The sequence below is a fragment of the Vigna umbellata genome, chromosome 3, assembly GCF_029865625.1.
Source record: "Vigna umbellata cultivar VRB3 chromosome 3, Vumbellata_1.0, whole genome shotgun sequence".
In the NCBI taxonomy this organism is placed as follows: domain Eukaryota; kingdom Viridiplantae; phylum Streptophyta; class Magnoliopsida; order Fabales; family Fabaceae; genus Vigna; species Vigna umbellata.
The window spans coordinates 53,847,557-53,873,706 of NC_142167.1; the positions used below are offsets into that span (position 1 = coordinate 53,847,557).

The following is a 26,150-nucleotide window of genomic DNA, read 5'->3' on the forward strand; positions in this document are numbered from 1 at the left end:
TCAATGGAAGAACATAATCAAAAGGATAAAGATTGTGGGTTATTAAAGAAGTCAAAGCTTATAAAAGTGTTGAAATTGAAGCTCCTGAACTAAACTAGTTGCCCGATAAAGATTGAGACCATTCAGGTGTTGAAGTGAGGCAACACCTGAAAAGAACATATATTTGAGCTTATAGGCACCGAGCTATAAGACATTAAACAAGTTGTTGTCATTAGGAAACCCAACATTTCTAAGTTTATTTATTTTAATTTTTAAAAGTTTCAACATCAGTCGATTATCCTGATCGCCCAACAAATAAAACTCGTGTTCCACTTGTTGGACTACTTTACTCACCCCAACAAATTAATGACATTATTAATAGTGTCATTTGTCACATGATAATGTTTTGTATTCAAATTTGGTTCATATATTTAAAATTTTGATACAATTGAGTTTTAATATTTTTTAAAATGAAATAATATTGTTTTTTTCCAAAATAAAACCAAATTAGTAATTAAGTCTAATACAACTTATATGTAATGTTAAAATATTTTTTCAAATTTATAATTTTTTCAAAATATTAAAAATGTAAATGTAAAACTGCACTTGTAATTTTTAAATTTTAATTTTTGAAATAATTAAAAAAAAGTGTATTTTCTTTGCTCACTTATTTATAGATTTAATGTGAGAAATACATTTAATCTTTTAACTTAATATATTTTACATCTTTTTTAATTTATATAAAAATTACAAGTGTCACTTTATATTTTTATTTTTAATATTTAAAAAAAATGATAAGTTTAAATTCTTTTACTGAAATTAAAAATGTAAAAAAATAAAATTAATTTGAATATTTTGAATTGAATAATTTAATATATAAATTCTAAAAAATTATTTTATTATATATATATATATATATATATATATATATTAAGTTTAATTACTAAGTTCCATTTTAAAAAAACAATGTTCTATTTGAAAAAAATTGAATTCAATTAAATCAAAATTTTAAATATATAAATTAAATGGAATACATGACACTTTTTAAGTAATATTAATAGTCAACATTATGACACTAGCAATAGCAATGACTTCATATGCAGCAATTTTTTATTAAAATATAAAAAATAATAATTAAAAAAATTGCAAAAAATATCACAAAGTGACACATGTAAAAACAGAACGTTAACCTTAATTTAACATAAAAGATCTAATTGAATATTTTTTATAATTAAAAAAAAAATTAATTGAACCAAATAAAATGTAAGAGTCTAATTAAATTTTGCAAACAAACTAAAGGTTGAAAAAGTATTTTAACAAAAAATGACTATAAAAATATTATATAAATTATCTTGTCATCAAATTTGATTTAAAAGATTGAATATTCATGTTCATACCAAGTATACATAAGTTTTTTTTATCAAATTTAAAAATTCATACAAAATAAAAAAATATATATATATATTTTTAGTCCATCAAAATATTAAATATTATTTTATTAACTACCTAAAAAAAATCATGTCATATGTTATTTTGATACTCAGTACAATTTTACATCTACTTGACATTCAATTTTTATTTATGAATTTTTTTTTCTATTAGTAAAAGAATTTACTTTTAATGGATTGTGTAATGGCTCTGTCAAAAAATCATTTTAAAAAGAAATCCATTTGGAGGAAACAATAACCATCGACGAAGGATTTTTTTCTATCCAACTTGCTTTACAGTTGCAAGCGATGAATCTGAGTCGTACAATGCAACACGTGGCCCTGGTGTGACCTGAAAACCTTTGATTCACAAATACAACAAACCAAGTAGCCTACTCTAAGAAAACTGTTCCCAGGGTTTGTAACCTCTCTGTCATTTCGCTGCTAGCAATTTAATACTTAAAGCCGTTTCAAGACCCATTTGAAATTATAAAAAGTCAAAATAATCCCAACATAGCTGCTCTCTTCGATTACCGTTTTGAGCTCAACAGAGGTCAATTTTTCCTTCAATGTCTAATCAAACTGAGCAAGACTGCTGCTTTAATGAACCGCGCACAAACTATTTGCTAAAATTCCAGTGAGAAACATTCTTGCTTATGTGCTGCTTGTGATACAAGTTTTGATGTTTTTGCAGAGCACGGAGTCCTTGAGACATGGACAATATGGCTCTAATGAATGCTCCAATGCTACACTTTAAGAATTCTGCTCTCTTTGGAATCCATCCAAAATCGTTTGTTTGCTTTCAGGCACAGAGTAGAAGTAAGTTAAGCAGAAATTAATCTTGGGCTTTTTGTTGTGTTCTCGGGACTGTAATTTCTTAGCTATGCAATGTGCTAGCTTCTTTGGAATTTGAATTTATGACGTGGACGACAGCAATAGCTCATAGAATTCATCACATGATAATATCTAAACATGGACATAAAGTTCAGCGTGACTTTGATATTGATTGCTATGAACTTTGAATGTTCTTCCAGGTATAACTAAGAAGCCATTACTGGTGGAAGCCAGAGGTAGAGCAAATACTAGAACAGAAAGTGCAAAAATTCGGAACAGAAGGATGCTGAAAAAGGTATGTCTTCGTTATATAATTCACCTTTCACCTTTAGTACTGTCATATCTATTGTAGATTTGCAGCTATATTTTGCATTGGTGAGGTGTTCTGCAGACACATTTTACATTCCAGACCGAATGCATGTTTGCTATGCTATTTTCCTTATATATGTCATCCAATTTTTCCTAGTTAGTTTCAGATTTTAGTAAATTCTGTCTCTCCAAGAGTCCTTCTATATATTGTATTATATTTAACAGACTATAACATAACAGGTGACAAGTTGTTGCATCACTTTTAACTGAAAGAAAGTTGATGAAAGTTTCAGAGTTCCTTCAGTTATATTGCACCGCACTACTAACTTCAGTTCCTTCAGTTATCGCTTACTAATATCATGCATGATATTTTTCTCAGTATAATGGAACAGCTACACATCCGAGGCTTTCGGTATTTTGCTCAGATAAACAACTATATGCAATGCTTGTAGATGACAAAAATAGGAGTTGCTTGTTCTATGGAAGCACGCTGCAGAAATCCATCCGACAAGATCCTTCTTGTAGCACTCTTGTAAGTAGTATTAGTAGTCCACCTTTTCTTATAAACAAACATTGCATGGGGCAGGGAATGCATGTTTTACCTTTTATTTTCGGGAATATTAGGATGAGAAAATATATTACTGGTTTATCTATTAAAGGGGCAGGTATTCATATTTCCTCTGGAATAAAACTTATAATCTACAGTAACTACCCATCTCTGCCACATTCTTCTTTAACTCTTTTTCGCTTTTATTTTTTATTAGAGATAAATTATATATATATATATATATTTTTTCTTTTTTTTGTCTAAAATTACTAAATATCAACCAAACATGTCTATTGGAATAATATTATTACAGGTTTAAATGCATTTAGTTCCCATAATAAAATAAATAAGTTTTGATTATAAGAATAATATTCTTAAAGTTTAAATACGCTTTAGTACTTATAAAATAAATTAATTTTGATTTTAGTTCATGGAAAAACTTTTCTTTATTTTATGGTTGCTATTTAAAAATTAATGCTTTTTATTCCTATTATATGACATTAATAAGTGTTGAATAAAAAGTTAGATGATTATTCTAAGTAACACATACTAGTGTTGGTGTAATGTAATGTCATATTTATTTACTTATCTTAAAATAAATGTTGAGGACTAAAAGTAATGGTTTAAAATTTTGGATCGATTAAAATTGAAAGAAAATATTTTATAGACTAAACTCATAATTTACACTTTTTATAAAGACTAAGAGTGATTTCAAGTTTCATAGGAATGAGAAACAGAAAATTTTCTATGGATTCCAAAATTAAAACTCATTCGTTTAATGAAGACTTATGCCATGAAATATCTGTTTCCTTTGTTTTTTTAGTCTCATGAGGTCTATGTTTTGGATTTTTTGTATTTTTTGTTTTGGCATAACATGATTTCAGGAAGCAGCTCAACGTGTTGGGGAGGCACTTGTCAAAGCTTGTGATGATCTCAATATAAAAGAAATATCATCCTATGATCGCAATGGCCTCCAGAAACGTGGAGAAAAGCTACAAGCCTTTGAGACTGTTATTTCAAGCTATGGATTCTTGCCAGGAAAAGTGTGTAGCTGATTAACAATCCTAATGGACATGGTCACTTTTCTAGAATATTGGCTTGCAATATCGCTTGATTCCCCATTACTTAGATGAGCTTTGGAACATCTAACATTCTTTGTGCCATAATAATATACAATGATTTGAATATCAATGTAGAATACCCTGCCAAGAGATGTTTTTGTATGTTCTGCATCAATGATTTACTTAAGGTGCTGCTTTTTTCTCTGCAGAGGGTCTAATATAATGATTAGAATATATGATATAAAGTCACAATTTGACAACACAACCAAAATAATAAATAATGCAGTGGATATAATTTCTCCTAATTTACAAAATCTATGAAGAGTAATTCTCAATTAACAACAATAAATTATCAAAAATCATGCACTAACAAACAAAGACCTCAATATTTTTTAAAGAAAAAAATCATTAGTCATTTAAATCAAAGAAATAATTCTACTATAATTAATAAAGAGTAAAATAAAATTTCAATCAACTGCATAAAATAATTATAACTTCTAATCAAACAACAAAACTACAAAGTTTGCAAATAGAGAACAAGATAAATAAAATCTAAATACACAACTATAGTGCAACTTGAATTTCTTCCAACTCAAACCTCATAGGAATGATCCGAACTGTCAAAATGAAGAACAAGATGTCTCAAACCAACTGTCAAATTTCAGTATGATCCAACGATGAATGAATATGCAATATCGATTTTAAAGTTGCAACTCAGTGAAAAATGTGAACATATTTTTCTTCTTCTTCTCTCTTAATATGTTAGTGTTCTCTAAGTGAATGTGACTCTTTCTTTTTCTATCTCTCCTTACTATGTCGAGATAACCGTCAAATTGATGATCTCACAACAAACTTCAAACTTTCCTCTTAACAATGCTTTAGTCATCATGTCAGCACCATTATCATCTACAATAACATTTTCCAGCTCTAGCAACTTAACATTCAAAGCATCATGTAACTAATGATACCTTACATCAATACGTTTAGATTTAGAATGGAAAGTTGGATTCTTATCAAAATGGATAATAATCTTATTATCAACAAACAATGGATAATTATCTTACATAAAATCAAGCTCCTACAAGAATTTCTTCAGTCATAGCAACTCCTTGCATGCTTTAGTAAGGACAATGAACTCCACCTCTGTAGTAGACAATGCTGCACTACCTAGTGTTCGAATCCAACTTGGATCTTTCATCCCTTAGAATATGAACAAATGTGTTGCAACTGAAGACAAACAAATAATTATGGCTTACTTTCTTGCCAAACCAAATTTTATATGGCACGTCACTATCAGAATAATAGTAGGAGTGAGATTGATAACATGCACCATCATGTATAATGCCTCACCCTTGAAATCCTTGGGTAATTTAGCATTTGAGAGCATACATCTCACTTTTTCAAGTAATGTCTTGTTCATCCTCTCAACTAAACCATTCAGTTGAGGAGTTTTAGGAGGACTTTTCTTATGTGAAATACCACGTATTTGCAATAAGCATCAAACGGTCCACGATACTTACCACCATTAGCAATACGAATGCATTTCATCTTTTTGCATGATTGCCTCTCAACTAAAGGATGAAATTCGTTGAACTTTTCAAGTACTAGAACCTTTCACTAAAGTGCATAGACCCAAAACTTTCTGGAACAATCATCAATAAAATTAGCAAAGTAAAGGGCACCACTAAATGAATTTACCTTTAACCAGCACAAACCCCAAAATGCACTAATTGTAACAATTGTGACTTCCTTGAGGCCAGATGCTTCTTGAAGGATACCATGGTTTTCTTACTAGCCATGCAATAAGAACATATCTCCAACTATACACTTTCTAACCCTTGAAGAACATCCTTTTAGCTAAACAATTAAGCCATTTTTAACTGATATGACTGAGCCTTCAGTCCTACAAAGATTCCTCCATATCCATGGCATTCATAATGTCTTTAGAAACCAAAGCTTTTGCCAATACAGTTTAGCTAATTTTTTTCCTCTAACCACAACTAAGTTACCTTTGCTGAGTTTCCACTTTCCATAACCAAAGTGATTATCATAACCACCATCATCAAGCATTTGCACATAGATTAAGTTAAAGCGGACATCAAGAGCATGTTTAACTCCTTTAACAAACAACTACATTCCCATGTCGGTTTGCATGTAAACATCACCAACATCAATCACCTTAGACACTCAATCATTATCCATCTTCAACACTCCCAAATCACTAGAAGTGCGATGTGAAGAACTTCTTCCTCGATGTAACATGAAATGTAGCACCACTATCAATAATTCACATGCTCTCATCAGATGCCAGATTAAATGACACAAAGTCATGAAGAAGAACAAAATCATCATTTGTAGTAGTAGTGACATGATCATCACCATTATCATTCTTTTTCTGCTTGCCCTTCTTGTCTTTACTGTCCATTTTCCACTTAAAACAATATTTTGGAATGTGTGCAATTTAATTACAATAATGATACTATATATTCTTATATCTTGACTTGTACTTGCTTCTGCTCTTCTCTACCACCTTTCTGTTCCTTTTTTTTTTATTTCTCCCCTAATTTATATGACAAGCATCTCAGACTGAGATGAAGAATCATATGTCTTCCTTCTCATTTTTTCATTAAGAGCATCACTCTTTACCATCTAAAAAGAAACAATGTCATTCGGGACTGAGTTTGTAAATAAAACCTAAAATATATCCCAAGAGTCTGGTAGAGTATTCAGTAGTCATAATCCTAAGACTTCATCATCAATGATTTAGGAACCCTTGAAACTCATTTAAATAATCTAAAATGGAAGATTTCTTCATGTACCTTAAATTCACCAAGCAGTTCAAAAATTACAATTTATTATTGTCCAACTTAGAAGCATAGAAAGACTCAATATTCTCCTACACACCTATTGTGCTCAAAGTCTCATTCTTCATTAGACATAGAATCCGACTTTTGTGTAGAAAAGACGAGAAGATGCAATTTCTTCACAAATAATAAGTCTTTCATATTGCCCTTCCACAAATGATAATTTGTACCATTCAAATCAATCATTTTTGCATTTGCTTCCATCATCCAATGCAAGAGCTTTGATGCCATTCTGAGAGGAAAAACAACAACACAACCAAAATACAAGATAATACCTTAGATATAATTTCTTCTAACTTGAAAAAATTTATGAGGAGCAACTACTAATGAACAAAAGCAATAAATTACCAAAATCACAAACAAAGACACCAAAAATTTTAATGTGGAAAACCCCTCTAAGTTAGGGAAAAAAAACATAAGTCGTCAACTCAAACAAAGGAGTCTTAATCAACTGCACAAAAATAATGCTAACATCCAGTCAAACAGCAAAGCAACAAAGCTTGCAAATAGAGAGCAAAGAAGATAAAGAAAACCTAAATACACAGTTGCAGTGCAAACTGAATTTCTCTCAACTTAGACCTCATGTCAACAATCCGAACGGTCAAAATGAATAACAGGATTTCCCAAACCTATTGTCCAATTTTTAGCACGATCCAATGGTGAATGAATCTTCAGTATTGATTTTACAATGACAGCTCAACGAAAAATATGAACAAAATTTTCTTCTTCCTCTCTCTCAATGTATTGGTGTTCTATAAGTAATTGTCTCTCTCTCTCTTCAATCTCCTTTCCACTAGGTTAAGTGAGACATAAAATGAACTTCTCAAATTTTGAACTTTTTCTCTATGAAGGAAGCCTAATACCCAAATTTGATCAAGATTCATAATATTTAATCTTATGTAAAATGCAACTCAAAAGCGTAAGAGTATTTTGTTAGGTAAAATTAGATGAGGTCATAATAAAGTCATACTGATATAGTATATTTGTCGGGTGTGATACTCTTTTCCATTTCTTTTCACAACAAACGGCATTTTATTTTAAGTGAAGAAGAAATTTTCAAGTAAAATAATGTTTGTTGTAGTTTTTTTTATTATATGAAAAATATTTTGTATTTGTAGTATATCATGATTTTTCAATAATCTCACTCGTGCTAATTGCAGTGTTCCATGAATGCTTGTATCAATTTTACGAGTTCTTTGTTCTAGGTTTTCAATTCAATAACATCTACTTCAATGTCATGAATCTTGGCACCTTTTTTATAACTTTCAAGAGCATCATGTATTCATTTTCTTCTTTTATCTTCCTCTTTTTGTCTTTTTCTTTTATTATTTGTATATAAACTGTGGAGACAAAAAGATAATATATCATTATTGGTATTTCACTTATATTTTTTTCCTCTTAAAAATAAAAAGGTATAATATTTCTTTTTAAGCGCAAAGTGCACAAGAAAATAGTTCTGGCTCAAACTCGTTACCAAAGAAAGAGAGTTTTAATATTCCTTGATATAGACTTTTAGTTTCGGCTTTTATTTTCAACAATTTGCCTTGTTCCTTTCATTGATTAATGCACATTTCATGACAATTAAAATTTTAGCAAAACCATTAGATATCTATTTGGTTTTTTCTTATCAGGCTAAGCTTTCTCTATTTTTTATTCATATTGTTGTTCAGAAGTTTATTTTATGTATTTTTTTTTTAAATTACTTAAAAAATAAATGAATCATACATTTATCTTAATTATACTTTTATTGATTGTCTTAATATTTATAAAAAAATATTTTCACTTAAAACTCTCCTTTCCAAAAATATATAATTTTTTAAAGTTGTTTATCTCATTTCGTTCATTTTCATTCTATGTACCCATATTTTTTTCATTTAGTATTCTTATTATTAAACTAAAAATGTTATAAGAACTGGGTTGGATATTAGATGAAAACATAAGATAGATGTTAATGGCACTAGCAAAAGTGAAATATACTATATTGCTAATAGATGGTAATTGGATGAATATTTAATTCAAGCATTACTTTATTGGAATCACAAAGGATTTTGAACCTAGTGTTTCTTTTTTATAAGAAAAAATTTTGATGACAAAAATTGTTGCAGAAGTTTACTAAGCTTCCTTGAAATAAAGAATCTTAAATATAAATGATGAATACCATGAAAAAAAAATTGAGGGGTTGAAGAAAGGCAAGCTATGTTTAGTTTTAAAGGAAAATAAAGAATTGTTCATAAAGAGCAGTAGTTCAAAGCAACTACAAATCAAATTAGTAAAAAAGTATAAAGAAGATGCTCAATTTGCTATTTTCTTTTACACAATTGTTATTGTAGTCAATGTTGTCACAAAAAAGCATAAGATGATTAGAAATATAGAGTTGACTATAAACATTTCTATTTCTGCTGAATGGGATCGGAGAAAACTCCTGCTGCAGCCGCTCGGAAACACTCCTCCTCTACCGATTGGTCCTTCACACTTCCACCTTCCTTCCTGACTCTTGCTCTCTCAATCTCAAAATGGGGTGACCTGCAGGAAACACTCCGACGCTCAAGTCAGAATTTATCTTTGCAAGCCTATCGAATTATAGTAAAAACAGAGGGTTTACCTGCTCCATCGATTGTTATTTATATGATTTCAAAGAATATTATCCATTAATTTACTTCTTAATGGTGCTGACCTTAACTACTCGACAATGACGTTACCTCATTAATTACGCATTCATGAACATTGGTCAATCCTACTTGGTAGTAACAATTTCATTTATCATAATCATATAAAGAAGCTTTTGAAACAAGTACCCAAAGAAAAACTATTTTAATTCTTCAAGGGTTTAGGAATAAATGAAAGAGAACATGTTACACGGTTATGTCTGATAGGTACAAAAAAAATGACATTTTATTTTGTAACTTTTTGGTGAATAGTAGTAAAGGAAATGCATTTCTTTATTTATTGAATATCTTAAACTTCTCAATAACAAATAAAGTATTTTAAATGTTAGACAATATCATAGAATATGTTGATAAAGTATTAATGTGTTGCCTATTTCATTGATTTAGGGAAGAAAAATCACTACCTATATTTATGGTAGAACAATGTTAATTAGCATATTGAAGAAATTGACAAAAGAAAAATACTTGATAAGGCTGAATATGACTAGATTTTTCATTATTTATTTGACTCTAGCTTGTTGTCATGAATGTCTTCAAGAATTGAAAGCCTTGTTGATCATATTTAGCTATAAAGAATGAAAAACAAATAAGTTTAGAACTTCACACAAAAAAGAAAATTTGAAAATGTGGTATTAGATATAGTCAGTTTTTAATAATGTAATCTCAAAGATACTACCTCTGTGGTCTAATATTCATATATAAAACCTTAATGGGTTGTATATAAAAGGAGATGTACTACGAAAAAGTAAAATTTCTAAATCTCTCTTAAAATTTGATTATTTTAGAAATTATTTATAGTATAGCATAATTAGTATTAACTGTACTTATTATGACAGTTGCATGCAATTGTCTAGTGTGTGCGCGTGTGCGCGTGTGTCGTGTGTGTGTGTGCGTGTGTGTGTGCGTGGGTGGCGTGGGTGGTGTGGGTGTGTGTGCGTGTGTGCGTGTCTGCGTGTGTGTGCGCACGTGCGTGGCCTGTGTGGCGTGTGTCGCGTGTGTGGCGCGTGTGCGTGGCGTGTGCGTGGCGTGTGTGTGTGGCGTGTGTGTGTGGGCGGCGAGTGTGGCGTGTGTGTTTGTGGCGTGTGTGTGTGGCGTGTGTGTGGCGTGTGTGTGTGGCGTGTGGCGTGGGTGGGGGTGTGTGCGGGTGTGAAAAGTGCATTTTTTTTATATCCCTCAATGAAGTTATTCTCAATAAATAACATTTATATGTATATTTAGAGTTTTTCTTTTAACGAACTTTATTTGCTATTCTAGGAGTGGAAGCAATAAAATAACTTTATCTAGGAGTGGAAGCAATAAAATACTCATTAGAAGGTAGAAGACACTTAATGTTAACAAATATTTTTGTGCTTTATTTTAATGAGAAATAAAATGGGATAGTTTGAAGTAACTTTGGTATTCGTGGTAAGTTAGAAGTGATAAAAAAATACTTTTAATTAATTTAATCATAATTGAACGGGACATAACTCAGTTTAAAAGTAGAAAAACCAAGTTTTTCTTGTTTCAACTATTATCCTTGTATAAGCTTTTGTATCCTTTACAAATTATTTGCAAATTTATTTTTAAAGTTGTTTTTAACTAGTAGGAAAACCCCTCCTAGACCGTTTACTTATCAACATCTTATGAAAATTTGTTAGAATATTTTAACGTTCTATTCAACCCCTTTTTAAGTTAACATTTTGTTTTTCAAAGTTTAGTTATTTGTTCGATCAGAGCCTCAATATGGTGAGTCAATATCTTATTTTGTGTCAAACTATATCTTGAGTCAAGATCTTATTTTCAACGATATGCCTATTGTGTTGGGCTAGACGGTCTATTGAAACAAAGACATCTATAATCATGGTTGCTTGCTAAACATATGACATAATTCACTAGACAAGAAACTAAAGAGAAATAAAATAATAGAACATGTCATGAAATTATTTTTAATTTAAAATATATAATTATATTCAGTAAATTGCCAACACTGACAGTTTCACCAAACTCGTGAGTTAGTTGCAGTGCAGAATTATTTGTTATAGAAAAAGGAGAGATAAATTTCTCTCTACCTCTCTCTATAGAGATAAAAAAAAATCGAGATTTCTTCGTGTAATGATGTGTTAACAATAAAAAAATTGATAAAATGGCAGAAAATGTGGTAACCTATTTCCGATTGGCGGCTCTATACAGATTTCTCACTCTCTACGTACAACAACCATCAGACTTACTTATAGGAATTGATGACTGCGATTATGCCCTATCATTAACTATCTCTAATAATTTCTAGCTAAGCTAACTATTCTAATCAGCATACAAGCTCCCCAGCCACTCAAAAGGGGGATTTTCTTTCTTTCTTTTTTTTTTCTGTTGAAACCTGGTCAGTAAGTGATCATCTCCTCTCACCACAGCATTTTGCACCTTTTCCTTCCTCAAGTTTCTGCCACAAACAGAGCATCTCCCTTGGGCCCTGGTAATGGGCAACCACATAACCATCCTTACAACCTTCAGGATACACTCTGTTCTCATTCTCATACCGAACTTCTACACCTTCCTTCTTCATGTCTGCGATCCAGATTCCCATTGCAACGTCTTCTAATTTAAACATCTGTCACACAGTTAACATTTGAATCATCAAGTGACTTAAGGATGTCAGTGAACTTGAGATCAAAACAATTCAAACACATTTCAACAAGTAACACATTTTTTTATATACCTTCAAATGGTTCTCTCTGAATTTCTTGGCCACCGTTCTTGCTATGTCGTGTGAGACAACGTAGCCGGGACCATGTGCCCATGGAGGATAAGTTCCTTCGCTCCATTCCTTTCAAGTAGCAAGCAATAAGATGATAACAACTTAGTACGACGGAGTGGGTAGAAAAAGAAAAAGACAATATGGTTCAAAGAATAAAATGGGGAGCATACTTAAAAGTCCCGAACTTCTAAAAGTATAGTAACTAGCAAGTAGCAAATTCAGTCCAGTTCTTATGTGTTTTCTTCAATTCTGATAGCGTAAATAGAACAATCCATGTCTCATTGTCATTGATGAATAATCAAGTTTCAATACTACCAGGGGAAATTATAAGCCGTTATAAATGAAAGGGATACTTGCCCAGAGACCAACATTTCCAATTAATATCTATTTACAAGCAAGCCTTATAAACAAAGTCTCATATCATATAAGCTAACAATAACCATTTTAAAATTTATGTAGTAAAATTATAATCAGAAACTAAACATAAACAACACAAGGGGCAAGAGAGATTCAGTTCTTAAATGACAAATATTTCTACCTCTGGGCTGATGTACCATTTGCTATCTGTATTTCGATGAGGTCTGGAATCCGAATTGATGAGTCCGTATAGTAACCCATGATCAACATTGATCTTATGCAAAGAGTCTAGAACTTCATCTACCCGGACAAACGCGTCATCATCCGTCTTCATGACAAACTTTGCCGAAACTTGTGTCTGTTGAAGGGATTATATGAATGAGTCGGAGGAAGGATTCTCCAAATCAAAGGAAGAGACAAGACATTACCCCAAAAATGCAGATTGCTAAAGTTTTCCATGTGATGAGGCTGTAGTAGTCAACAAATGGCATCAGCTGCACGTCTCCATAAGTTTGTGCTTCCCTCCACAACTCTTCATTAACTATTGGGCTTTTATGCTGCATGAGCTCAAACGAAAGACCAAATTCAGTAAAAACATATATGTAACTATATTGATAGAGAATTTCAAAAAGTAGCAAATGTCACGTCCATCTTGATCTTTATCAGAATGAAAAGGCTAAGACAGTCAAAAGATATTGAAAATAATGCTCCAGCGTAAGCAACATTTGAGCAACTTTTGCTACTTCTTAAGATAAGTTTGAAGAGCTCCAATTTAAGAAAAAAACAGAAATTTAATTTATGCAATGAAGTATTTTTTTTCTCCAATTCCATTGACACAGTTAGAATCATATGAGAAAATCACAAACAATACCCACCAAACCAACAAAGAAGCGCACAGCTGTCTTATTTGATCGAACAGCATTGTACTGCATCCAGGTTCTTCTAACGGCCATTCGACGCTTAAAATTGTTAGCAGTAGAGAAAACACCAATGAAGAGATCCAATGGGATTTGTGCAGATATAGGACTTGATTTTAATGATTCTAGGTCAATAATATGCTCTGAATCCTCTGATGTGGGCAGACCACTAGCAAGAATAGATATTAATTTGAGGTCCCCAGAGATTTTTATTTCACTGACAAGCCATGGCTCCAAAGTCTGACATGTAAACAGCTGAGTCAGTTAACATACTAAAACATAAAATTATTATATTTTTAAGTTAAAAAATAACAAGGGAGAAAGGAAGTACTTCACGAAAAGCAAATGAAGTTATGTGCTTTCCATCAACTGTCATCTGGATTCCCTCAGATCCCACTCTTAAAGTTGCCACAAATGGTAAACCCTGTTTAAAAGGAAAATATTTCCTATTTATCGATTGTTCTTCGGCTGCTAAAGATTGTCTTGAAGTGCGGGAATGCATGCCAGCTGTGTGAAGTTGGCTAATGTTCTTCCCTACAATCTTATTACACTGCTCCAATTCATCAACTGGCAAAAGAAACGGCAATATTAAACAAAGTTGCTATGCAAAAGCAGTTTATGAAATTATGCCCAACATTTGGATCAGGAAAAACCACACAAATAAAGCTTTAACACAATAATTTAATAAAACAGAAGAACAAGTTAAATAAAAAAACATCTTTTCACAAACAATTGACTTTCATATGAATAGGATTCAATTCTATTCCATCTATTTCCAAAATCAATAGCATATGAACACTTGGCAAAACAATAAGATTATCTTTGATTCAAGAATTCCTTATTGTCGACTCTGTCGTTGAACAAACACACTCAAGTAATCATGGGATTCAAATTTTAAGAAATCAGATTTCAGAATTGTGGGGAACTTCCCTTTTCAATTATGAACACTATCGATGTTGAAGCAAAAAATGAGAATAGTAATTTCACCTTTCTCGACCTTTTCAGCAGTAGGGGATGGACAACGATCCTCTTCACCCCAATCATGAGCTATAGTCCAGGTGTTTTGGACAATTACAGGATCTTCAGTGATCTTATCCCCATGCAAGCGAACATTATAGTGTAAAATAATTGGAGGATCGGGTTCCCCAGGTAGTGGTTCTCCAGTCAAGTCAATCCGGAAATTACCTAAAAGACCGTTCGGAATGCCAATTACAGTGATGGAAGAACCTTGTGTCAGGCCACAAGGTACTTGCATTTTGTAACTACTGTTACCAAGTTCGGTGGAATTCATTTTATTAAGAAAGTGGGGACACTGCTTCTCTTTGGTTCTTGAACTGTCATTTGCACGACCTTGTTTTTGCTCTTCAATTGAGGAAATAAGAGAATTCCATGCACTGGCAGCCTCCTTTATAGCTTCTGCGGAACTGGGTAAACCCTGAGTGTGATCAATTAAGTGGTTCAATTGGTTCCATGTCTGCAGAGCTTGTTGCTCGTCTTCGGAAAAGTTGCTCCCAGCAAAGAGGCTAGATACAAGAATATCAGAAGAAATAACTTTAGAATGATCATCTGGATTTTGAATAGCGGGTGGTACTGTGGGATTTATCCATGCTAGAGGATTAGTTCCATTAACCAGGATAGGAATAGTCAAATAACCTTGACCAATAGGAGTTTTCATGATCCCATTTCGCAGGAACATAAGCATAAACAACATAAAGAGCGATGCGACCAGAACACCTCCATACAACTTTTTCATTTTGATGATCCTATGAAGAAACCAATAGTCCTGAATCTTCACAGTACTAGATCAAAAAGATGCCAAACTTGTACTAAAGTGGTCATTATCTTTCTTAAAGCTCATTGACGTAATATGGACAACAAAGACGTGGAAGAAAATATGGGTTGCAGATAGTAAAAGTTTTTCTTATCACATTTGAAGAAACATCTGCAGGAGAGCTTTCACAATACAAAAATTAACTACCAGCCCTCGGTAGCATGTGTTGAAGCGGCACATCCACCATGAGAATTACTTGGAAATTATACGAGATTTAGCTAGCATGCCAGACCTGTAATCAGAGCAAAACGAAATTCTTTTAAATATTGTGCTTGATGTTCCATAAAACAACTGAAGCACATAGTTAGTCAATGCGTAGAAAACAACTAAAGCCCAATGTTCACGCTTGAAGAAAATCAACACTAATTTGTTAGGAAAGTAACACTTGCAACAGAAGACAAACAACACACACTAGTGACGTTATGAGTTTTTAAAAAATACGTAAAATTTCTAGAGAGAGAATTCTGTGCAATGAAGTACATAAAATATGGGTCGTATCAGGTCATTAAGAATAAGTGGATTCAATCATCATCTCAGAACCGTTGAATATTTATACCCCCGTGAAATAATATGAATCATGCTAACAAACTGCGGATTTATCACGACTTCAGGTATTCCTTAGCTAATATCACCTATGGAAAATATTTTGCGTGAACCCATTAGCATTTTTGTGAAGAAAATGCTTCCAATTCAAATAAAGTATCATGGAAATTAACATATGTTCAACGCACCATGCCCTCACCGGGCAAACATTCAAACTAATTAACAACCACCGTTAGGTCAACATAACAATACAATATTCGGTGCTTACAAAAAGTTAATCCATTTGCATCATAATTGAAACCATAAATTATAATCAGGAGGAAAGGAGAAAAAGGAAAGAATAAAATGAAAAACACCAAGGACCACACTAAACGTTGCCCAACAGTATAATCATGGAAAAGTAGAAATTCTATTGAACGAAAATAACGCATTAATTACAATTAAATAACCCAAAACTCCATGACTCCGTCAACCAATATTATAAGTTCAACTCAGATCATACTCCATCCACCGTTTGGCTTTACATCAATTAAAAGTTAAATCTCCTTAAATAATAAAAAAGCAAGATAAATCATGAAAAATTAAAAGACCTCCAAACGCGTTAGAGTTTGAACTTCAACCTCAGTCGGTGTTCTACAGACTAAACGCCGACAAAGTTAAAGTATGCATCATAAGCAAAATTGCCCAAACAAAGAAAATGTAAACGAAGTCGCAAGCAATTATTATCACTGAACTTAAAAATCGAACAAAAACACAGTGTCAATCAATTTCGGAAAGAATATTACAGCGCAGAATCCAAGTACAGAGCAAGCAAACACAGCATCACACAGATCGAACGGCTGCAACACAGAATCTCGAACATAAGAAAGCCAAATAGGAAGGAATTAACGCGAGAAGAGCGTGGAGCGAGAGAAAATCGAAAAGCGTGGCAATGTTGAACGGCGAGGAGCGAGAAAGGTTTTACCAGACGAGATTGTCTCGGGAAAATGTCGGAAAATGTAGAACGAGAAAGAGAGAGAGATATAGAGAGAGAAGAGAAAGGGTTTTGTTTAAGCGTGTTTGCTTTGATTCTCCGTTTCAAAGGGAAGTTTCACTGGTCTTTGTGTCTTCTTTGCAAAGAGAGAGAAGAGAGGTTCCTTCTTCAACTTAATTAGTATAAAAGATTCAAAGACGATGACAAAGAAAATAAAAAAATAAAGCTATTTAAAAAAGAAAAAAAAAAGAGAAAGAGAGAAAAGTAAAATCACCAACTGTGACATTTTGCTACCAGAAGGGTGTAAATGGAGATTTTGGATTCGGTGTAAAGAGTAAATATCTAAATCTATAAACATATACTATACTTCGATAAAATAAATAAAAAAATTTCCTGATAATTCCATGGCCAAATAGTTATTAAAATAAAACCTCTCATTATCCAAAGTTAAAATTTGTCTCCTAAACTTTGCATCATCTGTAATTTATCTTGATTTTACCTATTAAAAATCTTCCTACATCTTTCATTTATAGAATTTTTTACTCAAATGATATATTTCGTACTCCATATTATACAAATATACAATTTCTAAAAAAATTTATGAATTTCGAAACTCATGTTGTTATAATAACTATACAACTTAAAAAGAAATCATATAAACTGCACACGACTTTTACTAATTGGGTGAACTTGTTTTTATCATTGGCGACTTTAGTATATTACGATTTGATTAAGTGTTAATTTAAGTGAAATCATGTAAATTAGATACGACTTCAATATATATATAGATAGATTTGAAAAAAAAGTTATCATAGTGTGAAATGACTTCATGGTGATAAAGATATTGTTTTTGGTTTGGACAACTTCAGTTTCTATAAACTGATGTTGTGTGATAAAGACATTACTTTTTGTTTTTTTTTTATTATTTTAAAGTAATGGAAAGTTCATACAACTTTAGTATAAATGTATATTTTTATGAATTGTAATTTTTAATGTTGATAATTTTTTTTAAAAAAAATCTATTTATCAAAATTAAAGTAGTGCGAACATGTACAACTTCAACCCATATAGATTTTGAAGGAAGTAACCATTTTATGGATATGAAGAAATCATTCTTGGTTAGAATGATTTCAATTTCGAACAAATATGAATTGGAGTCGTGTGATCGAGGCATGACTTTTGTCTTTTTTTTTAATTGTTCTAAAGTTACGGTCGTGGGAGGTTTATATGATTTTAGTATACATTATATTTTTATGACTTATAATTTTTAGTGTTGGGTTATTTTTTTTCTAAACATATATAAGTTGGATTAATAAGATGATTAGACAAGTTATTACCTTACATTATATTTTCAAATATAATTTAATGAATAGTTAATGAAAAGTATGTAATGATATTTAGATTAATTAGAGATATTATAAAAGAAGTAATATAAGATTGGATAAGTTATAATTATAAAGAGAAAAAGTATTACAGAGAAACCATTCAACAGAAATAGTAGATAAAAGAAGTTTGAGTAATAATATAATTGGGGTTAAAGATTTATTTTTGAAACGATGTTTTACAAGGAGGTTTTCTTTGTCTTCTTGTCTTAATTAAGGAGGTAGAGTATGATCGTCGTCATTATCTTGTTGTCCGTCATCTTGTTTAGCATTTTCATGTCCTTGATATGGCATCATGTGTCAATAACATTGCATGGATGATATGGGATAGTATGCACACAGAGATGTTGATGTTGAGAGGTATCTAAATATATAATCGACAAAATTTAGAATTTCAGTTTGAGAGATAATCATTGTCAAACTTGGTTATCGACCCATGTCCTACCAAGTTAAACTAGATTATTGGTGGTGTAATTGTAGAGAGTTTCAAACTCTTCGACCCCTTATCTTCATGTGATTGTTGTTTGTTCCTCTTATCATTTACACTTAGGCTTTGTTCACTTGAATGAATTTAGGGAGGAATGATTCAGAGGATTTGAAGGTAAATTTGTTTGTTGTTTATTTGAGTGAATTTGGAGGTAAATGAGAGTGGATTTAGAAGTAATTTTTTTTAATTTGTCACGTCAATCAAATCCTACACTAATTCTCACAAACTTTACTTCCAAATTCACTCTCACTTATCTCCAAATTCACTCAAATAAATAACAAAAAAAGTTTACCTTCAAATTCTCTCAAATCCCCTCAATCATTATCTCTCAAATTCATTCAAGTGAACAAAGTCATCTTTTCAACATTTGTCAATTAGTCTACAGTTTCTCCAACATTTTCAACACTTAATATGGTTCAATTTCATCTTGTTCAAAATGAAGATTACTGATCTCTTTTTATGAGACTAAGATTATTGATCTTCTTTTGTGATACAAAAATTCATATTTAACTCCTAAATGCAACTTAAGGAGTTAGGAACACCTACTACTAATTGTATCCATAATGAAATGGGTCACCCAAATCCAAATAAGCCATAAAAAGTTTCTATTGTAAAAATAAAGGTCATAATAGATAAAATTGTCCATGTAGAAAGTAAATTTTCATCCCTCAACTTATTGTAGAACTTGAAAATTAATATTTTCATCCCTTCCCTAGTATAAAAAATTCTTATTATTTATCATATCACTATTGATATTTATTACTTCTTTGTTTATTTTTTAATAATACCTCATGTATTAATTTATTTATTTATGTTTAACTATTTTAATAATATAACTTTACGAAATATTATGCATAATTCATTTTCACATTAAAAAGTTATAAGCCATAAAAAAAATTATACTAAAATTGTATGAGTCATCCACCACTTCTAAACAATAAAAAAAAAACTAGAAGTCGTGTTTCTATCACACTACTTTAGTTTTTTGTAACTGAAATTGTTCATACCAAGAACAATTTCACCACCATAAAGTCATCCAAACTTATAATGACTTTGTTCCAAATCTCTATGCTAAAGTCCTATATTGGTCATTCGACTTCACTTTAAAAAAAAAATTAATCCCCAAATTAAATATTAAAAGATCATTATTTAAAGCAATTTATTAATTAGTATTATTATTTTAATTCAAAATTATGGTTATTTTTTTATTAAAATATAATCTAAAATATATTTAAAATTAATAATAATTAAAAAAAAAGAAATTATAGTAAAAACTTCGTAATTTGAAATTATTTATTTATTATTAATTAACTGTTTTCTAAAAGAAAATTATAAAATACATTTTATATAATTTGTGGTAAATTAGTTTATTAAAAGAATCTACTTTAGTCTTACCCTTTACAAGTCAATAATTAATGTAAACAAAATTACATAAAAGTGAAAGACAAAATGAATTTTGTTAATTAAATAATTAAACAATCATATATATGTAAAATGTTGAGTTCAGTTTAGAACTTATTTCATGATTGCAAGTTGATGTCAATGGATAAATGGAATACTAAAAATATTTATGATAATAATAACAATTGTTTTTATCAATTTAATTGTTAACGTCGATCTTTTATTTGTATCATATGCTTCATTTGAAGAACTTTTACAAACTTTTCACATTTTAGGATTTGGAGATAATATGAATTTATGGTGGTTTATAGTTTCAATAACTCAACCTTTTAATATTGTGTATTACATGATCTAGTTGTAATATGCTTCTTCACATAAGATAAAAGAGGGTAAGTGAAGTGTTTACAACTTTCCACAGTTATAATTTAATTTAGGTTTAATAGTTTTCGAGGTCTTTAATTTGGATGAGAAATCTCAAATAAGTTTTTATTTTTTTTTTCTCAGTTAGATCTTTATTTTCGAAAAATTAAAGCAATTATGTTTTTGCCCTTAATTTTGTACTAACACCGTTAAAAGAGGTGTCACGTGTCAGTTTGCAGTTTTTTTCAATTTTTGAATTATTTTTTTCATCATTTTTATCTTTTATTTATTTTTAATTTTGTTAAAAAAAATAAAAATGTCACGTGTCAAACTGATATTGTGACACGTGGCAATGACAGTGTGACATGACAATGACAGTGCCATGTGTCATTGTCATACTACGTGTCATTGCATTATTCTCAATTTGGTCCTTATATTTTATTTTGTCTCAATTTGGTCCATTTATTTTTATTTTATCTCAATTTAGTCCTAATTTTAAAAATTAAACAATTTTGTTTGTATATAAATCTTAACAAATATTTTTATTAAATATTTTTAACAAAATTAAGTGTGTTTATATTTTTATTTAATTAATTATATAAATGTTAATTATGTTCTTTAAATATACCTATAAGGGTTTAAAAAAAGAGTGACATAACATGTTCGTATAAATTTTCCAAATGATTTAGTTCATTGAACAAATTATTGATGTGAATTCTCACTTTTTTAAATAAAAAATTAAATAAAGTTTTTTGCGAAAACGGTAATTAAAGGTAGTTTCTTCTTTTATGATCTTCCATGGAAATAATTTAGCTCATTGAACAAATTATTTTCACTGTTTTCTTTTAACTCTTATAGGTATATTTAAATAACATAATTAACATTTATATAATTAATTAAAGAAAAATATAAACAAACTTAATCTTGTTAAAAATATTTAATAAAAATATCAATTTTAATAAAAGTATTTGTTAAGATTTATATACAAATTAAATTTTGTTTGAATTTGGAGAGGAAAAATATTGTTCAATTTTTAAAATTAGGGCTAAATTAAGACAAAATAAAAATAAATGGACGAAATTGAGACAAAATAAAAATACAATGACCAAATTGAGACTAATACAATGACAATGACCTGACAATGAGACATTGTTAGTGTCATGTCACACTGTCATTGCCACGTGACACAATATCAGTTTGACATGTGACATTTTTATTTTATTTTAAAAAAAATTAAAAATAATTAAAAAACTCAAAAAAATCACAAACTGACATGTGACACCTCTTTTAACAGTGTTGGTACGGAACTAACGGCAAGGACTTTAATTGCTTTAATTTTTCGAAAATAGGGACCCAATTGAGAAAAAAAATAATTGAGAACCTATTTGAGACTTCTCAACAAAATTAGGGATCTCGAAAATTATTAAACCTTTAATTTATTTAGTTAGAGTTTGAGTTTATTCTACTTTCTCACATTCATGATCTCTTCTACTAAGAAAATTTAAACCTATGCATCCTCTCATATTTGGATTATTAAATAATTTATTTTGTCAAACTAGATTGATTTACTCTTCATGTCAAGAAATTGAATCTTTCGAGCAAGTTTTTAAGACCAATTTTTTTCTTAAATACTATTTTTGTTTTTATTTTCATTGATTATGATTGTTTTCTATTTGTTCCATTACCTCCACTTTTTCCTCTTTGTCGCCTAACTGATGTTAGTGGCCATGACCCTTACAACATGGAGTAGTTCAACCCATATTACATATTTTCATATCATCCATAATCAATTCTCATGTTGGAGAATTGGTTATTAACCTATTCAAATAAAAAAATTTATTGGCTTTTTAATAAAAGTAGTGTATGTCTCCTCAAATCTCTTCACCTTTTCCGCGAATCCATCTACCTTCTCATCCTACAAATTCTCTCCTCAAAATTAACATAAATCACATGAAGCAAATACATAGAACATTTGTCGTGCTATTCTACATAGAACATTTGCCCTGCTGTTCGCAGGAACATTAAATCACCCGACACTAGTGCAAAAAAGTCTTTTATATAAATTGAAAATGGCTTTTTATATCGGTTCTGGAATTGGTATAGAAGTAGGGGTATACAAAATGTTGATTTTTTATACCAATTTTATAATTGACACAGAAATTGACACTTTTTATAAAGGTTAAAGATATAACCGATATAAAAAAAATTCATCCAAATTTTTGGAATTACAAAAGTTCACTTTCCCGAAGTAGTTGTTACTACGAAGAAAGTGTGTTCCATCTTGTAAAACTCGTCCACCCGGACACTTTCTTAAAAATCAAAGTTCCAATATTTCAATAAATCATACCCTCAAACCCCACATCAGATCTAGAGTGGCACACAACATCATCGTCATTACTTCATACATATACATATCCACATGCATACAATTGCCAAATCATAACACACCTCATTCTCTTGGCACCTTTCAATGACCTTGTCGTTTTCCCTCCATCAAAGATGAGATTGTAGGTCCATAAAACCAACCAAATCCAACCTTTTTTTGCTAATCACTCCCTTTCTTTAATAAAGGCTCGAACTTTTACAACTTGGGTTTTGGTTCAGACCTTTGAACAAGTGAACCATGTCAGAGATAGTGAAGCAGCGATTGACAAAAAGTCGATCCAATTGACAAACCAAGTCACCAAGGCAGTGAAAGAGGTCAGTTCCTTGTTCAAGCAAGAGTGTTTAGAACTCAAATCCAAGATCGAAAAACTTGCGAAAAGCAAGTGTGTTTAATGATGAAGGAAAAGGAGACGAGAACGAGAAAGGGAAGAAAGGAGAATTAGAGTTAAGGATTTAAGAATCCTTTTTTTAAGAAATAAATAAATAAGAAATTACTTTCTATACTAGTTATAAGTAGAACCGATATAAAAAGGTTTTTATTTATTACAAAAGTATCACACATCCACTTTCTATATCTATTATAAGAATAACGTATATAAAAAATATTATCTTATTTACAGTTATGTCATCGTGCTATAAATTATAACTTATATAAATAGTTGTTATAAAATGTATTTAACCTAAGACAATTACCCATTTTATCTAATGAATAAACTAAATTAAGATAAATATTTTACCATAATGCTATATAAATAGTTTTAAACTCATGATTTAATTTTAGTTTTTTTTTAAATTTTTATATCAATTTATTTCAACTTTGAAATAATGTTTTTAATTTCAAGGGATAGGTCACGCTGGCTGTTCTTTTATTTAAAGTGGGAAAAAAACATCACTCACGAAAGGGATAGGTAAAAAAAGAAGAAAGGGTCAACATTGTCCTGATACTATTCTCTTATGCAAAATCAATACATGACTTTTTAATATATTATAAATTATGATAAGAATGCATCATTAATTACTACAAAAACAAAGAAGGAATCATTAACAAATTAGAATTATTCGTTAATATCTTAATTTAAATATATTTTTAATAAATTCCTTTAAAATTGCAAATATTACCATATTTCCTCAACAGCATATTATAAATATATGTATATATATATATATCCATCAACCCAAAATCAATACATAACTTGTATAATTCCCCAGAAAAATATTAATTTATTCACAAAAATTCACCTTTAACAAATATTTCCAATAACTTTTCATCACGAACCATCCTATCAATCTCCTACTCTAGAACATGAAATTTCAATTCCGTGAGAGAGTTTACATTTAGAATGGTCAAACTTGTTTGTGGTATTTACTTGACTGAGTAATAAGACAATAACTATGGAAGACCCAAATAACTTCACTATTTATTAATAATTTAGTAAGAAAGCCCTCAGAGAAAAAAAATAAAGTAATTTTAGACTAAACTAATTCTTCAGGCAATGTTGCGTGTTCTAAGTTCCCAACTGAGAATGATTTATTAAATAATGAAACCAACATTGAATATAATAAAAATTTTCTCCTCGACTCTCAAACCCCATTGAATATGTCAATTAACTGTAGTCCAAAATATGTTTCGTGCCCAAAGCAAAGTTTAACTAACTTTAAATTATAATATATTTAAATCCCTTGCTTATAATTGTATTATTTATAAAATATATGACCAAACACTTTCTCAATTTAAATTTAATTATTAAAAAAATGTATATGAATACACGTCTCTTTACCCTAGCAATATAGTAAGAATGTATGTCAATACATATATCTAAGGGTATATTTTCTTTTAAGATGAATGCAAGGGAAATTGATAAGATGAATTTGAAAATAAATTTTTTGTGTTTCTATTAAAGAATTTAAAATTGAAAATGAGTTGAAAGTAAAATTTGTAAATGATTTGAATAATATAATAGATAAAAAATAAAATTTTATTAAATTAAAATATAAATTTATTATTTTATCTTTATAATTAAAATTAATATATTATTATTATTAATATAATTACGATTTAATAATATTCAATATATATATATATATATATATATATATATATATATATATATGAAAAGAATCGGCTTTTCTTGTCCATTGGTTCTTTTTTCATACTGAGGTCGATAATTAGTTTCACTCTTTGAAAACCGATTTTATCTCTACAAATTTAATGATCACTATAGACATGAAATGAAAGTGTAATTTTAACTAAGATAGTTTATTCATTATAGTATTAACGTAAATCACAAAAAATTCATAATAGAAAAACACAGTCTTAACAAGTATTTGTTTTAGAAACTTTATTATTTCCACCAAAATATAATAAAAGTTTTATGAATCTAAAGCGTTGTAGTTAACATTTTTAAATACTTTTTCCAACTTGGGTAGCACTCATTTAAAACTGATTTCTTTTCCCTAAATAAAAAGTTGACTCCGATCATATTAATTAATTATATATAATTGGTTATTGTGTGAGGTGAGAAATTTTCTATTATTAGAATTAAAGTGATATACATTATTAATTTTCATCGGTATAGAAAATTATAGGAAAAGTATACAGTTGTGGCTGTTTACAGCAGACCATGGACGGCAGAACATGATGCAATTACAGAAACACCCTTGAGACACTTGTCTTGTCTTAAAACAAAAGCGTAATTTAGACTGAGGTAGAACGTAATTTTCGCGACCGGCTAACAGTCACTCATTTCCTTGATATGAAAACAGAAGAATGGCAGACATTATAAGTAAGAACCAAACACAATGAATGTTGTTTTCCTGAGTTTTTATAATGAGTTAGGCGACAGAAATTGTTGGTAGCTTTCATCATTGTGAGAAGTCAAGAATTGGCCTTTGTCATTGACGTTTCACCTAAGATTGAGTCTTGGAGCATACCTAAATGGCCACATGTCCTAAGTTTTATCAAATTCAGAAATTTCTAAGTAGATCCAACATAGGGAGTATGAAGGATCAAAATATAAGAATGCTATTTATTCATCAATAATTTGGGAAGATGACAAATCTTAGTTTTTAACCTCAAATGTTGTTATGAATGACTTC

General features: G+C 30.1%; 2 protein-coding genes across 3 annotated transcripts; one reads left to right on the top strand and one right to left on the bottom strand.

The window, feature by feature from the left end:
• The first annotated feature begins 1,792 nt into the window (after nt 1-1,792).
• Nucleotides 1,793-4,365, top strand: LOC124842857 (Ribosomal L18p/L5e family protein). The gene is made up of 5 exons (XM_047319448.2): nt 1,793-1,959; nt 2,101-2,225; nt 2,441-2,535; nt 2,929-3,081; nt 3,981-4,365. The coding sequence occupies exons 2-5, from the start codon at nt 2,120-2,122 to the stop codon at nt 4,149-4,151; spliced, it is 525 nt and encodes a 174-aa protein (XP_047175404.1). The 5' UTR covers nt 1,793-1,959; nt 2,101-2,119; the 3' UTR covers nt 4,152-4,365.
• A 7,381-nt stretch (nt 4,366-11,746) lies between these two features.
• On the bottom strand, nt 11,747-17,220 carry GALT1 (galactosyltransferase1). 2 transcript variants are annotated; one of them, XM_088111121.1, is made up of 9 exons: nt 17,031-17,220; nt 16,852-16,905; nt 14,680-15,755; nt 14,024-14,259; nt 13,651-13,932; nt 13,204-13,332; nt 12,957-13,133; nt 12,380-12,487; nt 11,747-12,271 (listed from the first exon to the last, which is right to left on the bottom strand). In XM_088111121.1, the coding sequence occupies exons 3-9, from the start codon at nt 15,443-15,445 to the stop codon at nt 12,056-12,058; spliced, it is 1,914 nt and encodes a 637-aa protein (XP_087967247.1). In that variant the 5' UTR covers nt 15,446-15,755; nt 16,852-16,905; nt 17,031-17,220; the 3' UTR covers nt 11,747-12,055. The 2 variants fall into 2 exon arrangements, with proteins under 2 accessions (XP_087967247.1, XP_087967248.1); XM_088111122.1 differs by lacking the exon at nt 16,852-16,905.
• Between the last annotated feature and the right edge of the window lie 8,930 nt (nt 17,221-26,150).

Excerpts from the sequence above, each read along its gene's own strand:
- LOC124842857 (XM_047319448.2), top strand. The coding sequence starts at position 2,120 with ATGGACAATATGGCTCTAATGAATGCTCCAATGCTACACTTTAAGAAT. Across the intron at positions 2,226-2,440 it reads CTTTCAGGCACAGAGTAGAA|GTATAACTAAGAAGCCATTA; the intron begins GTAAGTTAAGCA and ends ATGTTCTTCCAG. Across the intron at positions 3,082-3,980 it reads ATCCTTCTTGTAGCACTCTT|GAAGCAGCTCAACGTGTTGG; the intron begins GTAAGTAGTATT and ends ACATGATTTCAG.
- GALT1 (XM_088111122.1), bottom strand. The coding sequence starts at position 15,445 with ATGAAAAAGTTGTATGGAGGTGTTCTGGTCGCATCGCTCTTTATGTTG. Across the intron at positions 14,260-14,679 it reads TGCTGAAAAGGTCGAGAAAG|TTGATGAATTGGAGCAGTGT; the intron begins GTGAAATTACTA and ends TTCTTTTGCCAG. Across the intron at positions 12,488-12,956 it reads AATGGTACATCAGCCCAGAG|GAATGGAGCGAAGGAACTTA; the intron begins GTAGAAATATTT and ends GCTACTTGAAAG.